Source organism: Lemur catta, chromosome 1 (assembly GCF_020740605.2).
Source record: "Lemur catta isolate mLemCat1 chromosome 1, mLemCat1.pri, whole genome shotgun sequence".
In the NCBI taxonomy this organism is placed as follows: domain Eukaryota; kingdom Metazoa; phylum Chordata; class Mammalia; order Primates; family Lemuridae; genus Lemur; species Lemur catta.
Genome location: NC_059128.1, coordinates 144,109,310 through 144,127,517, shown reverse-complemented (window position 1 = coordinate 144,127,517; position 18,208 = coordinate 144,109,310). Strand labels below are relative to the sequence as shown.

At 52.7% G+C, this 18,208-nt stretch overlaps 1 protein-coding gene across 1 annotated transcript in view; it reads right to left on the bottom strand.

Moving 5' to 3' along the window:
- SCN5A (sodium voltage-gated channel alpha subunit 5) overlaps window positions 1–18,208 on the bottom strand; it is a 96,004-nt gene that overhangs the window by 21,197 nt on the left and 56,599 nt on the right. Inside the window, exons 15-20 of the mRNA XM_045536507.1 lie at window positions 14,054–14,227; window positions 12,388–12,744; window positions 7,622–8,062; window positions 5,931–6,092; window positions 3,078–3,198; window positions 2,125–2,279 (exon numbers count right to left, since the gene is read on the bottom strand). Of these exons, the coding sequence (XP_045392463.1) occupies window positions 2,125–2,279; window positions 3,078–3,198; window positions 5,931–6,092; window positions 7,622–8,062; window positions 12,388–12,744; window positions 14,054–14,227 (1,410 nt within the window). The remainder of the gene's footprint in view (window positions 1–2,124; window positions 2,280–3,077; window positions 3,199–5,930; window positions 6,093–7,621; window positions 8,063–12,387; window positions 12,745–14,053; window positions 14,228–18,208) is intronic.

The following is an 18,208-nucleotide window of genomic DNA, read 5'->3' as shown; positions in this document are numbered from 1 at the left end:
TAATTCAGTTACATTTATTATTAAAATACATGTTTGATCTTGCCTCTGCCATATTATTTTTTGTTTTCTGATTTTATGTTTCCTTATTGCTTCTTTTTCTTCTATCTTTTGGTGTAAGATGTCTGTTTTCTTTAAAATTTTTTTCCCTCAGCAATTTGGAAGGGATATAGTTTGCTTTCTGTTGAACAAGTTTATAACTTTAAATAACACACTGAGACTTCTTTTTCTCAATATATCATTGACATGGTTTTTAACAACAGTGCTTGGCTGTCTACCCTGATTAGATTCACCAGATGCTTGCCAAAACTCCTCCTCACTTATGCTAGGCTGAGCTTTTCCTCCACAGCCCAGACTAAATGGCTCTGGCTGCCCTTGTTTGTGGCTGTTTAAAAACAAAACTCGTTAACATATTGTCAAATCATCCTTCTCTGAAGCCTACAGAGATTTGGCTCTAGCTGCTTATGGTAAAACAGCAAGGAGGCTGCAAGCCATGGCTCCAGGCCCACTCTGAAACAAGGGAATGACAGTGTGGGGTGGGGTGGAATGCCCTGAAGTTTAGAAGTGACAGTCACAGTGCCTCCCCATGGCCTGTCCCCATAGGAGGAGGCAGCATGAAGTGAAGGCTCATAGCCTTGGATCAAAGTGCCCTTTCTCACTCTGTAGTCCAAAGCATTCCCTGCTACTTGCACATCCATGGGGTTCTTACCTCCCCAACAATATAGGTGCTTGGTCTACCTGCACCAGGAAAGTTTCCATGTCTTCTGCCTTCTTAATCACCCGTCTCCCTGCTCATCAGCACCTTCCAGAACCCTCTCCAGGGCTGTCCCATCTCTCCCTAAAAGGGCTCTGAGAGATCAGAGCAGGCTGCTTAGGAGCCAGATGGGGCATCCCTGGAGGGCCTCACTGCTCCTCTCAGCCTCAATACTTCCCTGTCCCCCATAGTTCAGCTCCATCTGCTTCCTCCAGGGAGTCTTCCCTGATGCTCCAGCTCCCCCCACCTCCCGTAATGAGTCCTCCACTCTGTTCTTGCTCCACTCTTTGTTGTGCTGGACTTTGACTATCTTGAACCTGCTGAATTTGGTTCTTTCAAGTAGACTGGAAGCCTCTGAGGCCAGAGCTGAGGTCTCCTCCTCCTGTTACTCCTCCATGGCTAGATACACAGGGCTAGATATTAATACAAGGAGAGCTTAGAAAAGACCTATGGAACAAATGGAAGGTCAAGAGAGAGGACTCTGGAATCCAACTGCCTGGGTTCCAATGCCAGATCTACCATTCCTGAGTGGTCAGACCCTGGGCAAGTTAATGTTTCCACAAAGGGTTGTGGTTGTGGGGATTAAATGCAATGATGTGTGAACTATATGGTATCACCTTTAGCCTTTAGAAGACATGGACTAAGCTGATAAAGACACTACTATCAGCCAGTGTTGTTAACTACATCGTAAGGACCTGTGCTACAGTTTGGTTTGTGTGACCTTTCCAAATCTCATGTCAAAATTTGATCCCAGGTGTTGGAGGTGAGGCCCCATGGGAGGAGTTTGGGTCATGGGGGTGGATCCCTCATTAACAGTTTGGTGCCATCCTCATGGTAATGACTGAATTGTTAACAAGTTTGGCACCTCCCTGCTCTCTCTCCGCCCCCATCCTTTCTCATCACCTTCTGCCGTGAGTGGAGGCTTTCTGAGGCCCTCATCAGAAGCAGATGCTGGCGCCATGCTTCTTGTACAGCCCGCAGAACCAAGAGCCAAATAAACCTCTTTTCTTTCTAAATTACCCAGCCTCAGGTATTCCTTTATAGCAATGCAAACCAACTGAGAAAGCCTGACAGGACACCTGATGCTGTGTACAGGTGGGTGTGTCACCAGAGCTCTGGTGTGGGAGGCTGGTGACCTGGGGCAAATCATTCTTTTTTGTGCAACAGGGGCTGGACATATGGCCTCTGTGAGCCCTTCCTGATCTGGCTTTGTACGTGCCGTGGGTGGTGAGTTTGTGAGCTGCTCCCTGCTCTGGGGGCCTGGGGAGCACATTTCCAGCAGAGGCTCTGTCCCAGTTTCTGGTCTGGCTTTCCCTGCCCTCCCCTCCTCCTCCAGCCCTCTCTGCCCCAGCCCTGCATCCCCGAGAGGGTACCAGTGCTCCACTGCTGAGCAGGATCATGAAGATGATGAAGCTCTCGAACCAGCTGTGCTCCACGATGCGGTAGCAGGTCTTGCGCAGCCGCCACCAGACCTTCCCTGGGGACTGTGTGGTGTCCACCGCACAGCAAGGACAGCGCCGGACACAGCCTATGCGAGAGGTTGAGGGTCAGGCCCAGTTCAGGGCCTGCAAATGCCCATGTCTAATGGCAAAAGTTTGGGTGGCTGAGGGAATGGCTGAGTTACAATGATGAAGACAGGGCCACATTGTGGGGGGAGGGCTGTGGGCACTGCCCTTGGGGCCACACGCTCAGCAGGTACTCCATGGAGGGGCTGGATGCACTAAGCACCCAGGGAGTGGGTGAACAGCCTGGTAGGTCTGGGCAGGGGCAAGGCTGCGGTTGGGATGGGTTCCAGCTTGTCCTCTGCTCATCTGGGAAACCCTCCCCCTGGGGAAATGTCAGGAACTCCTGGGGTGCTCTGTCCCTGGGGCTTCTCCATGTTTGCAATGTCTGAGCCTTGGGAAAGGCAGAGCCCCTGGGGACAGCCCCCACTGCAAACCTTCATTTTATCCCCAGCTGTCCTCCAAATATACCACACATTCATAAAAGCTACAGATGCCAATCATCAATATGGTCACATGTCACACCTGCCTCAAGTATTTACAGAGGGCCTACTATGTGCCAGGCGCCATGCCAAGGCCTGCTGGTCCAGGGGTGAATTAGAGTCAGGCCCTGCTGCTGTGTGGGCATACAGTGGTGCTATCACACCACAAACACAGTGTCACCAGTCCTTGGCGTGGCTGACTCCTCGGCAAATGCAGGAACCCTCAGGGTCACAGGGGAATGGAGGAGGTGGGCAGACATCCAGGTCAGGGTGAGGGTGCCACACGGCTCTGGGCCTCAGGGTGGGACTGAGACTGGGGCAAAGGGCTGCCCAGGCCAGTACCTTCAGTGAAGCAGTCCTCTGGATCCTTGACGTCCTCGCCGAGGTCAGGGATCTGCTCCAGGAGGTCAGCAGTGTTGGTCACATCGGCTGTGCTGCCCTCGGAGTAACTGTCCTCCTGGATCTGTGGGCAGGGGTGTGGGGTGGGCTGAGCAGCCTTCAGCCTGTAGCCCAGAGTCTGGGGGAACTTGGGGCTCCCTGAGGGGAGGTGGCCAGACCATCCTCCCCTGCACACCCTGGGATCTGTGGTCCAGGGTGAGGGGCAGGGAACCTGCCACAGAGCCACCTGGGGCCAGTCAGGGCTGAGCCAAGGCTGGACCTCGGGGCTCCTGGGTCCACAGTTCTGGTCTGCTGGAGTCTAGGGCTGGGATGCAGGGGATATGGAGGGGTTCTGGGAAAACGCGGGGATGGGGACTGCTGGGAACAAAACAGGCATGGGGCAACAACATGGACACACACTGGGTGTGTGTGGCTTGGCACATGCAGTGGGAACAGGCATGCCACATCCAGAACAGAGTCAGACCCAGCATCACACGGGCACATGCAGGCAGCGATGTCAGACACGAAGAGAACACCCAGCCCATACTTTCTGCCCAGTTCCTGTGCATGCTGGTGTCCAGGGCAGAGGCCTGGAGTAAGACTGAGAGGGTGCTGAAACCTTCCCCCCTCCGGCCATGCAGGGGTCTGCACCACGACCTTGGTAGGCTGATTATAGGGAGGCTACCGAGAGGCGTGTGCATGTCCATGTGCTCTTGTGAATGTCTGTGTGTGTCACTTGTGGGCTCAGGTGGCTAAGGGTGTTGCCGTGGCCACTGCAGGGCCCTGCCCAGTCCCCCTGCTAGACCAGTGCACCCTTTCCCAGCCCCTGTGAGCGCTGGCTGCTTAGCTGGCCTCCCCTCCAGAGAGCTGCCATCCTTGAGGGGTGCCCGACACCAGTGATGGGCTGATACAGGAGTACACAAGGCCAGCCAGCCCCTGCCTTGAGCTGGGACAGGGCTGTGGTGCAATTCATGCTCCAGAGCTCCCCTTGGGACCAGGCTGAGGCAGACCCTGGCTGAGATGCCTTCTAGTAGCTTCTTCCTTTGCCTCATCCTGCTTCTCTTACTTCCTTAAAGGTTTCTCCTGAGAGCAGCCCCTCGGCAAGTCATTTACACAGGAATCTCTGTCTCAGGCTCCGCTTCCAGGAACATGACCCCAAGGCAGGTGCGCAGGGAAGGGGTGTCAGTGAAAGAGATCCGCCATTTGCTGCAGGCCAGGGCCAAGCCCCCCAGCCCGGCCGGCCCCGCCCCTCATCAGCTCAGGCCCAGGCTGCAGTTAGCGATGGGCCCGTCTGGATTCGTGGGCATGCCTATGCTCCCACCGCTGCCTTCTCCTCTCCTCCTTTGGTGAGTCACTCTGCTAAAGTCTCAATGTCCTCTTTGCAATTTTGAGGTTTGCGATGGAGAAGGGCTGGATTCTGGGGGGAAGCAGAGCCTGCTGCTTGGTGCAGGGTGGATCCGTGGCCAGAGGGGTGAGGCTCTGCCTATCATGGTCCCCCACGGCTTGGAGGTCCTCTCCCTTCCCCTTCCAGCTCAGCTGGGTCAGCAGGGGCTGGGCTGTGAAAGCGGCCGGCCAGGGGAGATCTTCGTGCTGTTTTTCTCTCCAGACACTGGAGCTGTCTAAAGTATGTGGGGCTGTCATGCGGGAGGACAAGTTCTTAGGATTCTACTGCAGGTGAGACGCGGGAGTCCTTTTTCCAGGAAAACCCCAGCCCATCTCTCGCCCCCTTTCACAGGCCCCACCATGAATTGATTTGAAGAAAGGAAGAAGTTACGGAACTCGTTCAAAGGCCAACATTCTGGTAAGAGAGCCCCTCCTCTCCTGTGACTTTCTGCCTCTCTGCTGTCGTCCTGTTCCCACGTGCCTTCAAGTGTCAGACCATCCAGGGGGGCACCATGACCTGCACAGTTGGGACGATGACTGCACTCTGCCCTCGCACTCCAAAACTGGCCATGAGCACGAAGCCTCCCGTGAGTCCATTCACAAAAGGGAGAAGTCACAAGTGCTAGACTGCGAAGCGAGGTCTGCAGGGCAATAGCCACCATGCACTTTCTCTGAACATGTGGCCACCACCCTCCACAGGCCTGACGTGAGTGAGGTTGGGTGGCACAGTCAGCAATGCCACCAGCCCTCAGCTCAGAGGTTGCAAACTCAGCGCTCACAGAGCCAGCAGGTGAGGACACGCAGTCAGGCAGGTGGCTTTGTGGCAAATCAGAGAGCTCCACCAGCATCCAGAAGGCGGCTACCACTTGTCTCTGGAAGGGTAGCACCTCTTCCAACTTTTCAAGAGAAGCCAGAAATGCAGACTTTTACATAAAACCTAACGAGTTTTAAATGGTCGTAGCTAATTCAAAGTAAATCCTTTTTGTGGCCAGAACAAAACCCAGTGGTAGGCTGGGTGGCCTCCTGTCTGTGGCCTCTGCTTTGCTGCAGGTTAAGAAGCAGCTGGTGGCCAACGTGGCAAAAACTTGCTCTCAGAGCTCCCTTGAAGTCCCCTCTGGATGAGGAGATTCACAGGACAAACGCTCGCCAAACAGGACCAAAACACAGAGACAGAATGTGAGGAAGTGGTGGGTTAGTCCTGTCTGAGTCCCGGGCTGGCTGCTCTCAGAACTGCCCTGAGACCGTGGGCCCTGTGCCATCTCCCCCTGTCAGGACAGGGACGCCCACCCTCCCCTCTGCAGTCTGGTCTCCCACGCTGCCCGTGACAGCGGCAGCTCCCAACAGCAAATGCAGACGTGTCCTGAGCCTGTCACAGCCTGGCTCCAGCCCAAGCAGCAGCGCCCAGCCGGCTTCAGGGACAAAGGTGTGTATTACCTCACTGCACCCTGCGGCCCGGGGCTCTGCTTTCCGCTGCCGCCGCCAGTCTCCCTGAGACGCACTGGCCTCGGCCTCAGAGGAGGTGGTCTCTGACACCTGGCTCCAGGTCCTGGGCTCCGGGGGGGCCTCAGGGCCACCGGACACAGGCTGGGATTCCTGCTGAAGAGACCCCAGCGCATGAGCTGTGCCCACGCACCCAGGCAGAGGGTCTCCAGGGCCCTGGCCCTGTGGCCGTCAGGCCCTGCTCATGTACCCGGGGCACTGCCTCCTGCCCTCCTCATGAGGCCTCCGTCTCACTGCAGAGCCCTCCCTCAGGGGCCATAAATGGGCAGCAGGGAGGCTCCTGGTGGGTCCAGGCAAAGGGTCTCTAGCCAGACAAAGCCCCTGGCCAGACTGCTGTAACTCCCTTTCCTGAGTCTCTGGAAGGTGCAGCCGGGCCATGATGCCCAGCTCACAAATGCTGGCAGCTCCGCTTCAGAAGGACATGCTGACTTCCCCCATGAGTTCCCACAGCACCCCCGTCTGCCTGCACGTGCGCGCTCACACACACACACACACACACACGCACACGCACACACACGCTCACACACACACGCACACACACGCTCACACACACACGCTCACACACACACATGCACACACACGCACATGCACACACGCACACACACACACACACACGCACGCACACGGGCCCCAGGGAGCCACAGCCAACAGGCTCAAGGAAGGAAAGGAGAAGGAAATACAGGGGCAGCTGGAATTTCACTCCTGTGCTGGAGATAATTGGAAGCCGTGGTCCTGGCAACGCCAACCGCCCCCCCCCCCCCAACAGACATGGCCACCACCCCGCAACCTGACTCAAAGGGCCAAGGCTGGCCTCTGGGACAATAGGGAGGCAGGAGGACGTGAAACCAAGCCCGGAGCCTCAGATCAAGTTCCACACGTGAGGAGTGGCTGCTCTCCACGGCCAGGCCCACCCAGTGTGGGCCAGAGGAAGCGGCCAGGTTGGCCTGACTCCACAGAGAGCCTCTCCTTGCTGCTTGACCTAAAGACCCGAGGAGAAGCCATCTGAGCCTGGCCCAGGCCAAGGGAAAAGCAAGTGGGGGGGCCCTGTCTGCTTTGCCCAGACTCTGGTCCCAAGTGTTAAAAATAACAGGTCGGAAGATAAGATAGTGCTGTCCCTGACACTCCGTCTTAGGGATGCTTATTTTTAAATCTCAGAGTTAGCCCTGGGAGAGGGAGGAGGGGGCAGTCTGGAGGTCAGAACGCCACACTCTTCCCTCACTGCGACATCCCACCTTGCTGGTCCTGGGGGGATGATGGTTGGTGTGGGGACTGGGCCCGGGGGCTCTGTCCTAGACTCATGAGGAACTCCTGGCAAGCCTTTCTCTCTTGCCATGCCTCAGTGTCTCTGTCTGTACAATTAGCTCCCAGGACCAGGCAGGGAATGAAGGACAGCACCTCCCCATGTCCCCTCCTGAACGGGGCTAGGGAGAGAGGGCTGAAAGCTGGTCTGAGCACCCTTCCGAGAGGCTGGCTGCTGGGGGGAGGGCCGGCCTTCTACCCCCGGCCCCCTCCATGCTCAGGCCGTTGGACCAGGGCAGCCACTTTGAACAGGCTGGGTCCCCAGGACAGCAGAGCGCCGGGCCCTATATGAACAGGTGCTGCACACAGGTGGGGTGGGAGCTCACCTGCTTGCTGGACTCTTCCTCGGTGCCCAGGCTGTTCTCCTCATCCTCCTCTTGGTCATCTGTGTCCGACTCAGCCACGGCGATGGGCACGCACACAGGCTCTGGATCCCCAGGGGCGCCCTGGCCTGGCCGCTTGCCTTCCTCAAACCGTGTTTCCTTGCGGGCCGGGGGCGCCTTCTCCCCCTCTGGGGGTGGCGGGGAGCTGGGGGTGCCCATGCAGCTGGGCAGCTGGCCACGGGAGGCAAGGGCCGCGGGCTTCTGGGGCCGCCGTCGCAGGAGCCCACAGCAGAAGTCCCAGGTGGTCCGCTTGACAAAGCGCAGGCCCCGACGGATGCGGGCCAGGGCCAGCTGGAGGTTGTTCATCTCGCCGTCCTCATCAGGGGCTGTGAGGTTGTCTGCACTGAAGGAGCTGAGCAGCAAGGCCAGGAAGAGGTTCAGGACCTGCGGAGGCAATGGGTCAGGTCCTGTGCCACGTCGTGGACGTGCAGCCTCAGTTCCACGATGGGGCCCAGAGACATTAAGGACTGCCTATGACAAACACCTCTGAGGCTCGAACCCAGGGCCCTGGACCCTGATCCTAACTCCTCATTCTCTTGAATAGGGAGGGTTTGGCTATAAAAGAAAATTCTAATCCCTCTTTCTAAGGGCTCAGACACAGTCTGAATTAAGGATGTTCAGAACCCGGCCCCTGTGTCCTGGCTCAGGTTCAATGGGAAAACTAGGTGTTCATCCAATGTCAGAGCCTACAGATGGGGACAAGGCCCAGCAAGGGGGTTGGCCAGGGTCACATAGGGAGTAGGCGGCAGAGCCTTGTCCCGGCACCAGCTGCTTGTACACACAGGCTTCCCTCCCTTCCCTCCTCTTGCTGCCTTGCGGGTAACGGGGGCATAGGGGCATGGGGGCACAGGGCTGCTCCCTGGGAGGTGTGAGTCCAGGCAGGGACAAGACAGAATCCCACCCAGAAGCAACGTGGAGCTCTTGGGGCTTTCCTGGGGAGGGGCCTGTGTGTTTGTTGGTGAAGGATGGGTAGAGATCTGCCCCTGAGCTCCCCACAGAAGCCGGCTCCGTGTGCAAAGGTCTGGGACTGCTGCTGCGCCCCACTCTCCGCCCGCGCCCCACACTCCGCCCGCGCCCCACTCTCCGCCCGCACCCCACACCCCACCCGCGCCCGTGCTTTCCAGCTGAGGGACACAGCAGCCTGGGCAGAGAAGGGGGCGATGGCAGGAAAAGAGGCCAGGAGGGCTGGGGCAGCCCCCAGACACTTGGGCTAACCGTGGGGCCAGGCCTCGGAGAGGCGGCTGTCTGGGAGGGAGGCGCGTGGAGGGCCTGTGTGAGGGAGAAAGCCCGATGAGCTGCCGGAGTCGGCGGAGGGGCTGCGGGCTCAGAGGTCCCACAGGGCACTCACTTTGCCGGGTTGTTTATTAGGGCTTGTGGCGCAGATCCTTGAGGGGATTTGCATAACCCCTCTGCCTTTGGATGGTTCTGGACAACTCACTGTCAAGCCATCCTGCGAGGGAGAAGCTTTAGCTTTTGCTTAAAAAGAGGGCTTTTGCTGTGTGGCAAGACTGGGCTTGGGCCCATTTCTCAGTTTCATGAGGGGGTCAACTAAGACGGTGGTGGGCTGGCTCCCGCGTAGGGTCAGACAGCCCTGAGCATCCCCAGGCCACCAGGCCCACTGTGGGCTTGGTGTCTCCTCCTCCCAAGAGCCCTTATGGCAGGGTGGCATGTGAGGGTGGGTGCACAGTTCCCCTTGGAAATCCACTCTGAGCCCCTGTTCTGGCTTCTCACGAGCCCCTAAGAGAGCTCCGCTCCCCTCACCCCTGGGGACTCCACACCTATCAGGACTCCAGGAATGAGAATGCTGATGACAGCAGCCTCAGAAACATGCCTTTGGTTTAAAAGTAACACATATTCATGTGGACAGTACGCAAAGTTGAGAGGAGGCACTCCCATCCTATCTCTGTGGAGAGATGAGCACTTCTGACACCTGGTAGCCTTTTTTATGTCATCACTGGGCGGGGGCGGGGCATGTGATGCGATTCAGAGCAGCTGTCTACACTGACCTCTGGCCTGGCCCCTGGCCTTTGCCCACAGTGGCTCAGGCTGCATGGCCCGCCCCTGTTCCTGGTGTCCCACTCTGGTCCCTCCCCCACCAGCCCTCAGCCACACCTGCCCCTACATCCCCTGACCTACAGGAGCCTTGGGCCCAGGCTGGGGGCAGGGCAGGGGGGCGCCCTGGCAGTCCCATCAGCCCACGCGGGAGTCTAGGGCCTCCCTCGGCTCGGCTTTAGAAGTCCGGCTTCTTCTGGTGCTTCCCCGTCAGCCGTGCTGCCGCTGCTCTCCTCCCCTGCCTGATCATCACTTCCCATTTCAATGGCAATCTTGCTGCCACCCACGCCAGGCAGCAGCCCAACTCCTCAGGCGGCCGGGGAGGGGGCTGCGTGGGCTGGCGTTCGCTTCCCTCCTCCAGCAGCCTCTAATCTTCCCGTCCCCAGGCAGATCTGCTGGGAAATCGCAGGGCTCTGTGTGTGAGGGCAGCTCAGCCCGGCCCTGGCCTGAGTGCTCGAAAACGCCATTCTGCTTAGAGAGACAGAGTCTGGCAGCACCTGGGGTTGGGCCAGGGGCTGAACGAGGCTCCACCCCAAGGGGCAGCCACTCTGAGGGGACAGAAGGGGGGTTGTGGGAACAGCCAAAGAACTGGGTTCTATTGGCACTGTGCACTGACTGATGCCCTGGTTCCTCTTGGGGCTCTGGGCTCTACATTTGAGGCCTGAGGGGCACTGACTCCAAAGTGGCCTGTCCTGTCCTGGCTGGGTCAGGGCACATGGGAGGAGAAAGCAGGCAGGTTTGGGGAAAGGCTCTGAAATCTACAGCTCATAGTGCTTGCCCCATAGCAGGCTGGAAGAGTGGACCTAAAATCTTTCTGTGAGCTGATGAATCTCTGAGCTGCCCACGACAGAGACATACAGCTATAGTAGGAGCCAGACAATGCAGGTATGATGGCCGACCGTGTGTGGGCCCCCTGGGCATCCTGGAGGGTGGCTTCATGTCCACAGTGGACACTGATTTCTGCCTGAACCACTGAGTTGCTTCTACCTTGCCTCTTCCTAAGGCTCCTTCTCTGGCACTTAGACTTTGCTCTCTCAACTCCAGAATTCCCCACATTGTAAAGACACAAGGCAAGATGCACCTCTAGGACAGACAGGTGGCCATAGGAGCAAAGGTGTGGGCCTTGCACGATGTAACAGCAGGGATTCCAACCACAACTGCTCAGGGTGACATACAAAGCTCCTACAGGGTCCCACGTCACCTGGGCTTTGCTCACCCTGCTTAGAATTACCTGTTATCAGGTCCACTGTAAACCCTCCTCCAGGAAGCCTTCCTTGATATACCTGGCTGAAGGGGAGTAGCACCCACGGGTTCCTCCTTAATGTCTCTGATCACTCTGACCAGTCTGAGAGTTATTTCAGGCCTGTTTGAACTCCCTACCTCCCCAGTGTCTCAAGAGGGTGAGCAGTGTCAGGGTTGGCACCACGTTTACCTCTCTATGCCCAACGGCATCTGGCACAATGGTTTGCATGCAACAGGGGCTCAGCAAATGTTTGTCAAGCTGAACGGAAAAACCGTGTGAAAATTCATTGATAGTAAATGACAACAAAACAATGGGTAGATGAGCAAATAAATACATGAATGAATAAAAATAAGTAAATAATGAATAAATAGGTAAATAAGTAGGTAAATGAATAAATGAACAAAATGCAATGAAGAATGAGTGAATGGATGGGTGGATCAATGAGTGAGTGTGTAGACAGCTGGACAGATAGATGAGGAGATGATGGATGGGATTGGTAATGAGTGAATGGATGGGTGGATTGATAGATAGATGGGGGTGGATGAATGAGTGGAGGGGAATGAATGAATGAGTAGATAGATGAGTGATGGATGAATAGAGGGATGGATGGGTGGATAGACGGATGGGCAGATGGATGTGTGTATGTGGGTGAATGAACAGAGGTTGATGAATGGGTGGTTGATGGACAGATAAATAGATGGTTGATGAATGAATGGATGGATAGATGAGTGAATGAGCAGGTGGGGATTGATGGATGGATGACTGGATAAATGGATGGGAGGATTGGTAACTACCAATCCCCTAGATTGATGGAAAGGTGGACAGATGGATGAGTGGATTGGTTGGTGGGCAAGTAATTGAGGTGTGGATGGATGGTTAGATAGATGAATATATGTCTTTTTTTTTTTTTTTTTGAGACAGAGTCTTACTCTGCTGCCTGGGCTAGAGTGCTGTGTTGTCAACCTAGCTCACAGCAACCTCAAACTCCTGGGCTCAAGCAATCCTCCTGCCTCAGCCTCCCGAGTAGCTGGGACTACAGGCATGTGCCACCATGCCTGGCTAATGATAGATGAATATATGAATAAGCAGACAGATGAAAGAATGAATAAGTAAATAGACTGTTGATAAGTACATAGTTGGATGGATAAGTGGGTGCATAGGTGGGTGGATGAATGAATGGGTGAGTAGAGAGATGGAAGGATAAGTAAATGAGTAGACAGATGGATGATGGGTAGACAGTTGGATGAGAGATCGATGAGTGGGTGGATGGTCTGATGGATAGATTGCTGGGTGAGGGAGTAGATAGAAGGAAGGGTGAGTGGATAGATACATGGATGACTAGGTTGGTAGGCAGCTGGGTGGACGAATGGATGGGTGGGTGAGTGTGTAGGTGTAAGGCCCTTAGCCAACTCACCACAAGGTTGCCAATGACCATGACAAGCAAGAAGACCAGCAGGCACAATGACTGCCCAGACACCTCCATGCAGTCCCACATGGTCTCGATCCACTCGCCACAGAGGATGCGGAAGATGATGAGGAAGGCATGGAAGAAATCCATCATGTGCCAGCGAGGCAGCAGGCCTGAGTCGCTGATGCGGTGCCTCAGCTCCGAGTAGTTCTTGCCAAAGAGCTGCATGCCCACCACGGCAAAGATGAACACGATGATGGCTAGCACCAGCGTTAGGTTGCCCAGTGCCCCCACTGAGTTCCCGATAATCTTGATGAGTGTGTTGAGGGTGGGCCACGATTTGGCCAGCTTGAAGACCCGCAACTAGGGAAGGAGGAAGAGAAGGGGTTCTTGTGAGGGGCTCTGGGTTCCCAATGCCCATGGATGCTCTTACCTTCCCCAGCTCCTGCCTGAAAGCCCCGGGAGCCTTTGAAGGTCACTGACACCTGTTTTGCCCATTTCTCCAAGAGCATGCACTATTGTTTCTCTCCACAGCCTGAGGGCAGATTCCCTGGGCACTGCTCTGGGAGTCAGGTCAACAGCTCCAGCCTCATCTCCCCAACTCATCTCTTCTCTCTGTCCCCACACCAGCTTCCTACCTGCCTCAGTCTCACTTCCAGAAACTGCCCAGGTAGATTCTCCCAGCATGGAATGCCTTTCTTCTTTTTGATCTATCCTCATCGAGCATCCTTCAGGCCAGTTCCAACTATCTCTGACTCATCCAATTGCCTCCATTTTTCTCTCCTCTCAGTTATCACAGAGAAAGGGGGCAGGTATTTAACATTTATTGAATGCCTGCTATGTGCCAGGCCTTGTGCTTAAGATGGATTAACTCATTTAAGAACTCCCAATAACCACAAAATATCGGCACTATTACCTCATTTGACAGATGAAGAAGCCAACCTCTCTTGTCTGAGTCCCTTGGCTCACAGCAGTGGAGTCAGGATTCGAACCCACAGCTTTGGCTTTCCCTACTGCCTCCACCATCCTACCCTCCTACATCCCCCAGTGGAGCCACACACAGTGCTCAGGACCTTCTCCAGGAAGCCTTCCCTGACCATACATCCAGCCCATGTTTGGAACTCTCAGGCATTTTGAGCTTCAAGGGTGGTCCAGAGACCAGGAGCTCTGACATTACCTGAGACCTGCTGAATCAGCATCTGCATTTTAACAAGATCCCCAGGGAGTTTGTGTGTGTGTTAAAATTTTTAAAATGCTGATTCAGAAACCAGCAGGCAGAACCTTGGATGAGCTGTGAGCAGACCTGGCTCCACCTGTTACTTGCCATGTGGCTGTGGGAAATTCGTTTCACCTTTCTTAGTCTCCTCATCTGTGAAATGGGGATGTAGTAAAACCTGGATCCTGTAAAGACTAAAGGGGTATTGTGGCTTTGCGAATCATCAGAATGGCCACCCCAGTTGCCCCTTGGGAGGGATGTCTCCTGTCCAGTCTATCTCTGCACTCCCACCCAACACCACCAGCACTGGGCTGGGCACCCAGGGGCACCAAGCAAATGGCTCTTGGGTGAAGGCATGACACATCACAGTAGGGGTGACTGACTGGTGACCTCATGGGGTGTGTGCCCAGCCCTCCCTCCCTCCCCCCAACTCCCTACAGTGGGTCCAGCCAGTACCAGGCGGAAGGAGCGCAGCACCGACAAGTTGCTCATGCGGGACAGGCCCAGCTCCATGAGGCTAAGGATGACGATGATGCTGTCGAAGATGTTCCAGCCCTGCTGGAAGTAGTAGTAGGGGTCGAGGGCGACGATCTTGAAGGTCATCTCTGCTGTGAAAATTCCCGTGAAGACCTGAGGAGGGAGCAGGAATCAGGGGTTCCTGACATTTGGGCTGGAAAGACCCTCTGGCCAGCAGGGGCACCCTGCCCCCTGCCTCCTGCTCCACCGGGTCTCCCCCTAGGCTGCCAGCTCTGACGGCACCCAGGCTCCCAGTGGGGGCTTGCTCGGCCACGGCCCAGGCCCTGGGGGACAGATCACTTCTCCATCCTTCTTGGCTGCTCACCAAGGGCAACACCAGCCTGGCCTTAACAGCCTGGGCTCATCGCGGGCTCCCAGCCTCCCAGCTCTGGAAGACACCTGAGACATGACCCAGCGCCAGACTCCTTCCAGTCAGTATCTCCGCAGGAAGTGCCTTCACCCGACACGTGCCCAATCCACACATCCCCACAGATACTCATGGCTCTCCTGACTCAGGCCTCTGCCCATGCTGTTCCTGCTGCCTGGTGCGCCCTCCCTCCCTGTCCACATGGTGAACTCTTCCACTGTAAGAAGAACCAGCCACCATTTCTCAAGGGCTGACGATGCGCCAAGTCCTGGGCCAGAGCGCTTTGCATGTGCTGTTTCTTTTGATCTGACCAACAATTCCATGAGGGAAGTATCATTGTCTGCATTTTACAGGTAAGGAAACTGAGGCATGGAGAGGTTAAGTCACTTGTCTGGGGTCATGTAGCTAGTGAGTTTGAGAATAAGAAGATGAACCCAGTGCTGTCCTTTAAGACTTAGGGCAACCCCCTCTCCCTTCTGGAAACATTCCTCAGTGGCCAGTGTCTGAGCTTCGTCTGGTTCATGAGCCCCAGGCTGCCAGCCTCGGCCAACAGAGCCCCATGGTCAAGGGGCCCACAGTGTGGGGGGCCAGGCAGCCATGACCACAGCCAGCTGCCCCTTGCTGTGCCAAGTGCTGTGACAGGAGCACATGAGGTGCGCCCTTCAGGCCTGCTTGTTACACCCACCGTGCTGCTGCTCATTTCTGGAGAGTGGAGCTCAGGAAAGGCCCCACACCTCACTTTGCCCAGTTTCCCAGCTATTTTGGCAGCAAAATAGCAGATTTTAGGCGGAACCAGGGATCAGGAAAAAAAAAAAAAAAAAGACAGAAGAGGCTCTTGGGGAATTCCTTTGGGGAAGTGATAAATAGAAGATTCTTTGGGAATAACAGCATCGCCTGGAAGCTCTTTAGAAATGCAGAATCTTGGAAGACCCCAGACCTGCTGAATCGGAATCTGCATTTTTGACTTGTGAAGTTTGAGAAGTGCTATTTTTGAACATGTTTTCTCAAACTTGGTGTGCTCTGGAATCATCTAGGGAGCTTTCAAAATACTGATGCCTGAGTCCTATCCTAGAGATTCTGTTAAATTGGACTAGCCCAGGTTTGGGGGTTTTAAAAATCTTCCCAGGTGATTCTAATTCTAATTCTATTTCTAAGAAATATGTAAATTTTGGTACCAGACATCCTCCTTCCAAAGGCCACGCGGATCAAAGCTCGATGGTTTAAGATGTGCAGAGAATGGCCGTCAGACCCGGGGTCCAAATCAGGGTCTGTCGCTGAGTGAACTTGGGCCAGTTTCTTCATCTCTTTGAGCCCTGAGTGTCCTCATACATAGCATGGGGATAGTAGTAACTCCATAGGAGGTTTCTAAGAGTTAGAGCTAGCGGATTCAAAGTGGATGTTCTGTATGAGAGGGCGATTATTGTTATCGTCGGCAACATTTATTATGACTGCTGACGGCGGCCAAGAGCTCCAGACCCAGGCAGGGGGTGCCTTCAGATATACACAACCCTGTATGTTTTATAGGCTCGCTGGGATCTGGCAGATGGAGACTCTGAGCATGGTGACCCACTCCCCCTGACTCCTGGCAGGAGGTCCACTAGACCGTCAGTGCTAATGGTGGCTTTCCAGGTAGTGGGGGAACTCTAAACTCTCCCTGACCTTGGTATATGTCTTTAATAGGATCATACTCTACACATGTCAACCTACATATAAAACATAATACCTGGTGAACGTCCTTCCATGCCAATTAAACACAATCTACAGCATCATTTTTTTCTTTTCTTTTTCTAATATTTGTGGCATATTCCACTGTACAGATGTGCCAAAACTAGTTTAACAATTTTCCTGTGATAGGCATCCTTTTTTCCCTATTAAAAACAGTGTCACAATAAATATCCTTTCACATATATGTTTTAAAACAACTTGTCTAATTTTTTTCCTAGAATGGATTTCTGGAAATGAAGTTGTATCGCCAGTGAAGATTTTTAGAGCTTCTGACACATACAGCTAAATGATCCTCAGAGGCAGGTTTTAACCAATTCCATGAGCTGTATGTGAGTAACTGTTTCACTTTAACTATGCTAATACTGGGTATTCCATTTCCACCAACTTTTCTAACCCAATAAGACATTGTTGTTTTATTGATTTTACCATATTTCTTTGATTTTTGTATTTCTTCTTTGGTGAAATTGTTTGATCATACCCTTTGCTTACTGTTCTATTAGGGTGTTTGTTTTTTTGGTATTGTTTATAAATATACTTTATATAGTAAGGGTATTATCCTTTTGTCTACTATACGTATTGCCATGATTTTCCTGGTTTGTCATTTACCTTCATTGTATTTTTTAAATTAAAAAATACTTCAAGAATGTATACTTTAAGTATAGGTTAATATAATTAATGAGTACCTTTGTACATACTACCAAACTCTGCTGAATATTAACACTTTGCCATATTTGTTTCAAATCTTGTTTTATTTTTCCTTACAAAGCAGGGGTCCAAAGTGGGTGGAGGAAAGACTTAGATAGCATTTGCTATATGCCGGGCACTGTTCTAGTGTTTTACACATATTAAATCATTTAATCTTCACAGTAGCCCTATGAGATATTATATTATCTCCATGTATATTTTTTCTTTTTAATTTTTTATGCCTCTCATCTCCATTTATTTTATTTTTTATTTTTTTTTGCATCTGCATTTATAGACAGGAAAACTGAGATGCAGAGATGTTAAGCCACTGACCCAAATGATGGCTTCCACCACGTGCCATCACAGATAAAACTGAAGCCACCCATAGTACCACATTCGGTCCCCTAGATTTGATGTTTATCATCCTACATGTTTTTACATTTTTAACATATATAATAATAACACATAGTAGTTTTGAATTAGTTTAAGCTTATATAAATGGGCTATGCTGTACATATTCTCTTTCAAGTTTCTTTTATTCTTAACATCATGTTTATAAGATTTATCCATATTGATACATTTACACATATTCATTCTACTTGTGTCTAGTATTTCAATTTATGAATATACCACAATTTATGTACCCACTTTTTAAAATGAATGGATAGATGTTTATGTTGATTTCAATTTTCCCTGTGACTAACAACGCTGTAAAGAACTTTCTTTTACATGTTTCCTTGTACAGATGTGCGAGACTTTCTAAATAATATATACATCTGAAACTGCTGAGTTGTAGGGTGTGCACATCTGTGACTTACTGGATACTGTACAATACTCCCCCAAATGGCTGTACGAAATCCACACTCTTACAAACTGTGAGTTCCCACTGTTGCACATCCTTGCCTACACACAGAAGTTTATTTTTGATTCTCTTATGGGTGAGAATTAGTGTTTCAATATTGCTTTAATTTCCATTCCTCTGTGTTTCTCTTCATTTGTTTATTAACCATCCAAATCTCCTCCTTTGTGATTTGCTTGTCATTTCCTTTGTCCATCGTTGTGATTGTGTTTTTATTACTGGCTTGTGCCTCTTTTTCTTATTGATGTGTAAGTGTTCAATCTTATCTGGATTTCACATCTTTCTATTAAATACTTTCCATAATATCAATTTCTAGCTTGTGGTGGTGATTTCATCTAGTTTGTAATATCCTTTGTTGTACAGATTTTAATACAGGTGAACTTAGCAATCTTTTCTTTCATAGCATAAACTTTTTGGATTGTTTAGGCATTCCCAACCTCAAGATCTTAAAGCTTTTTCT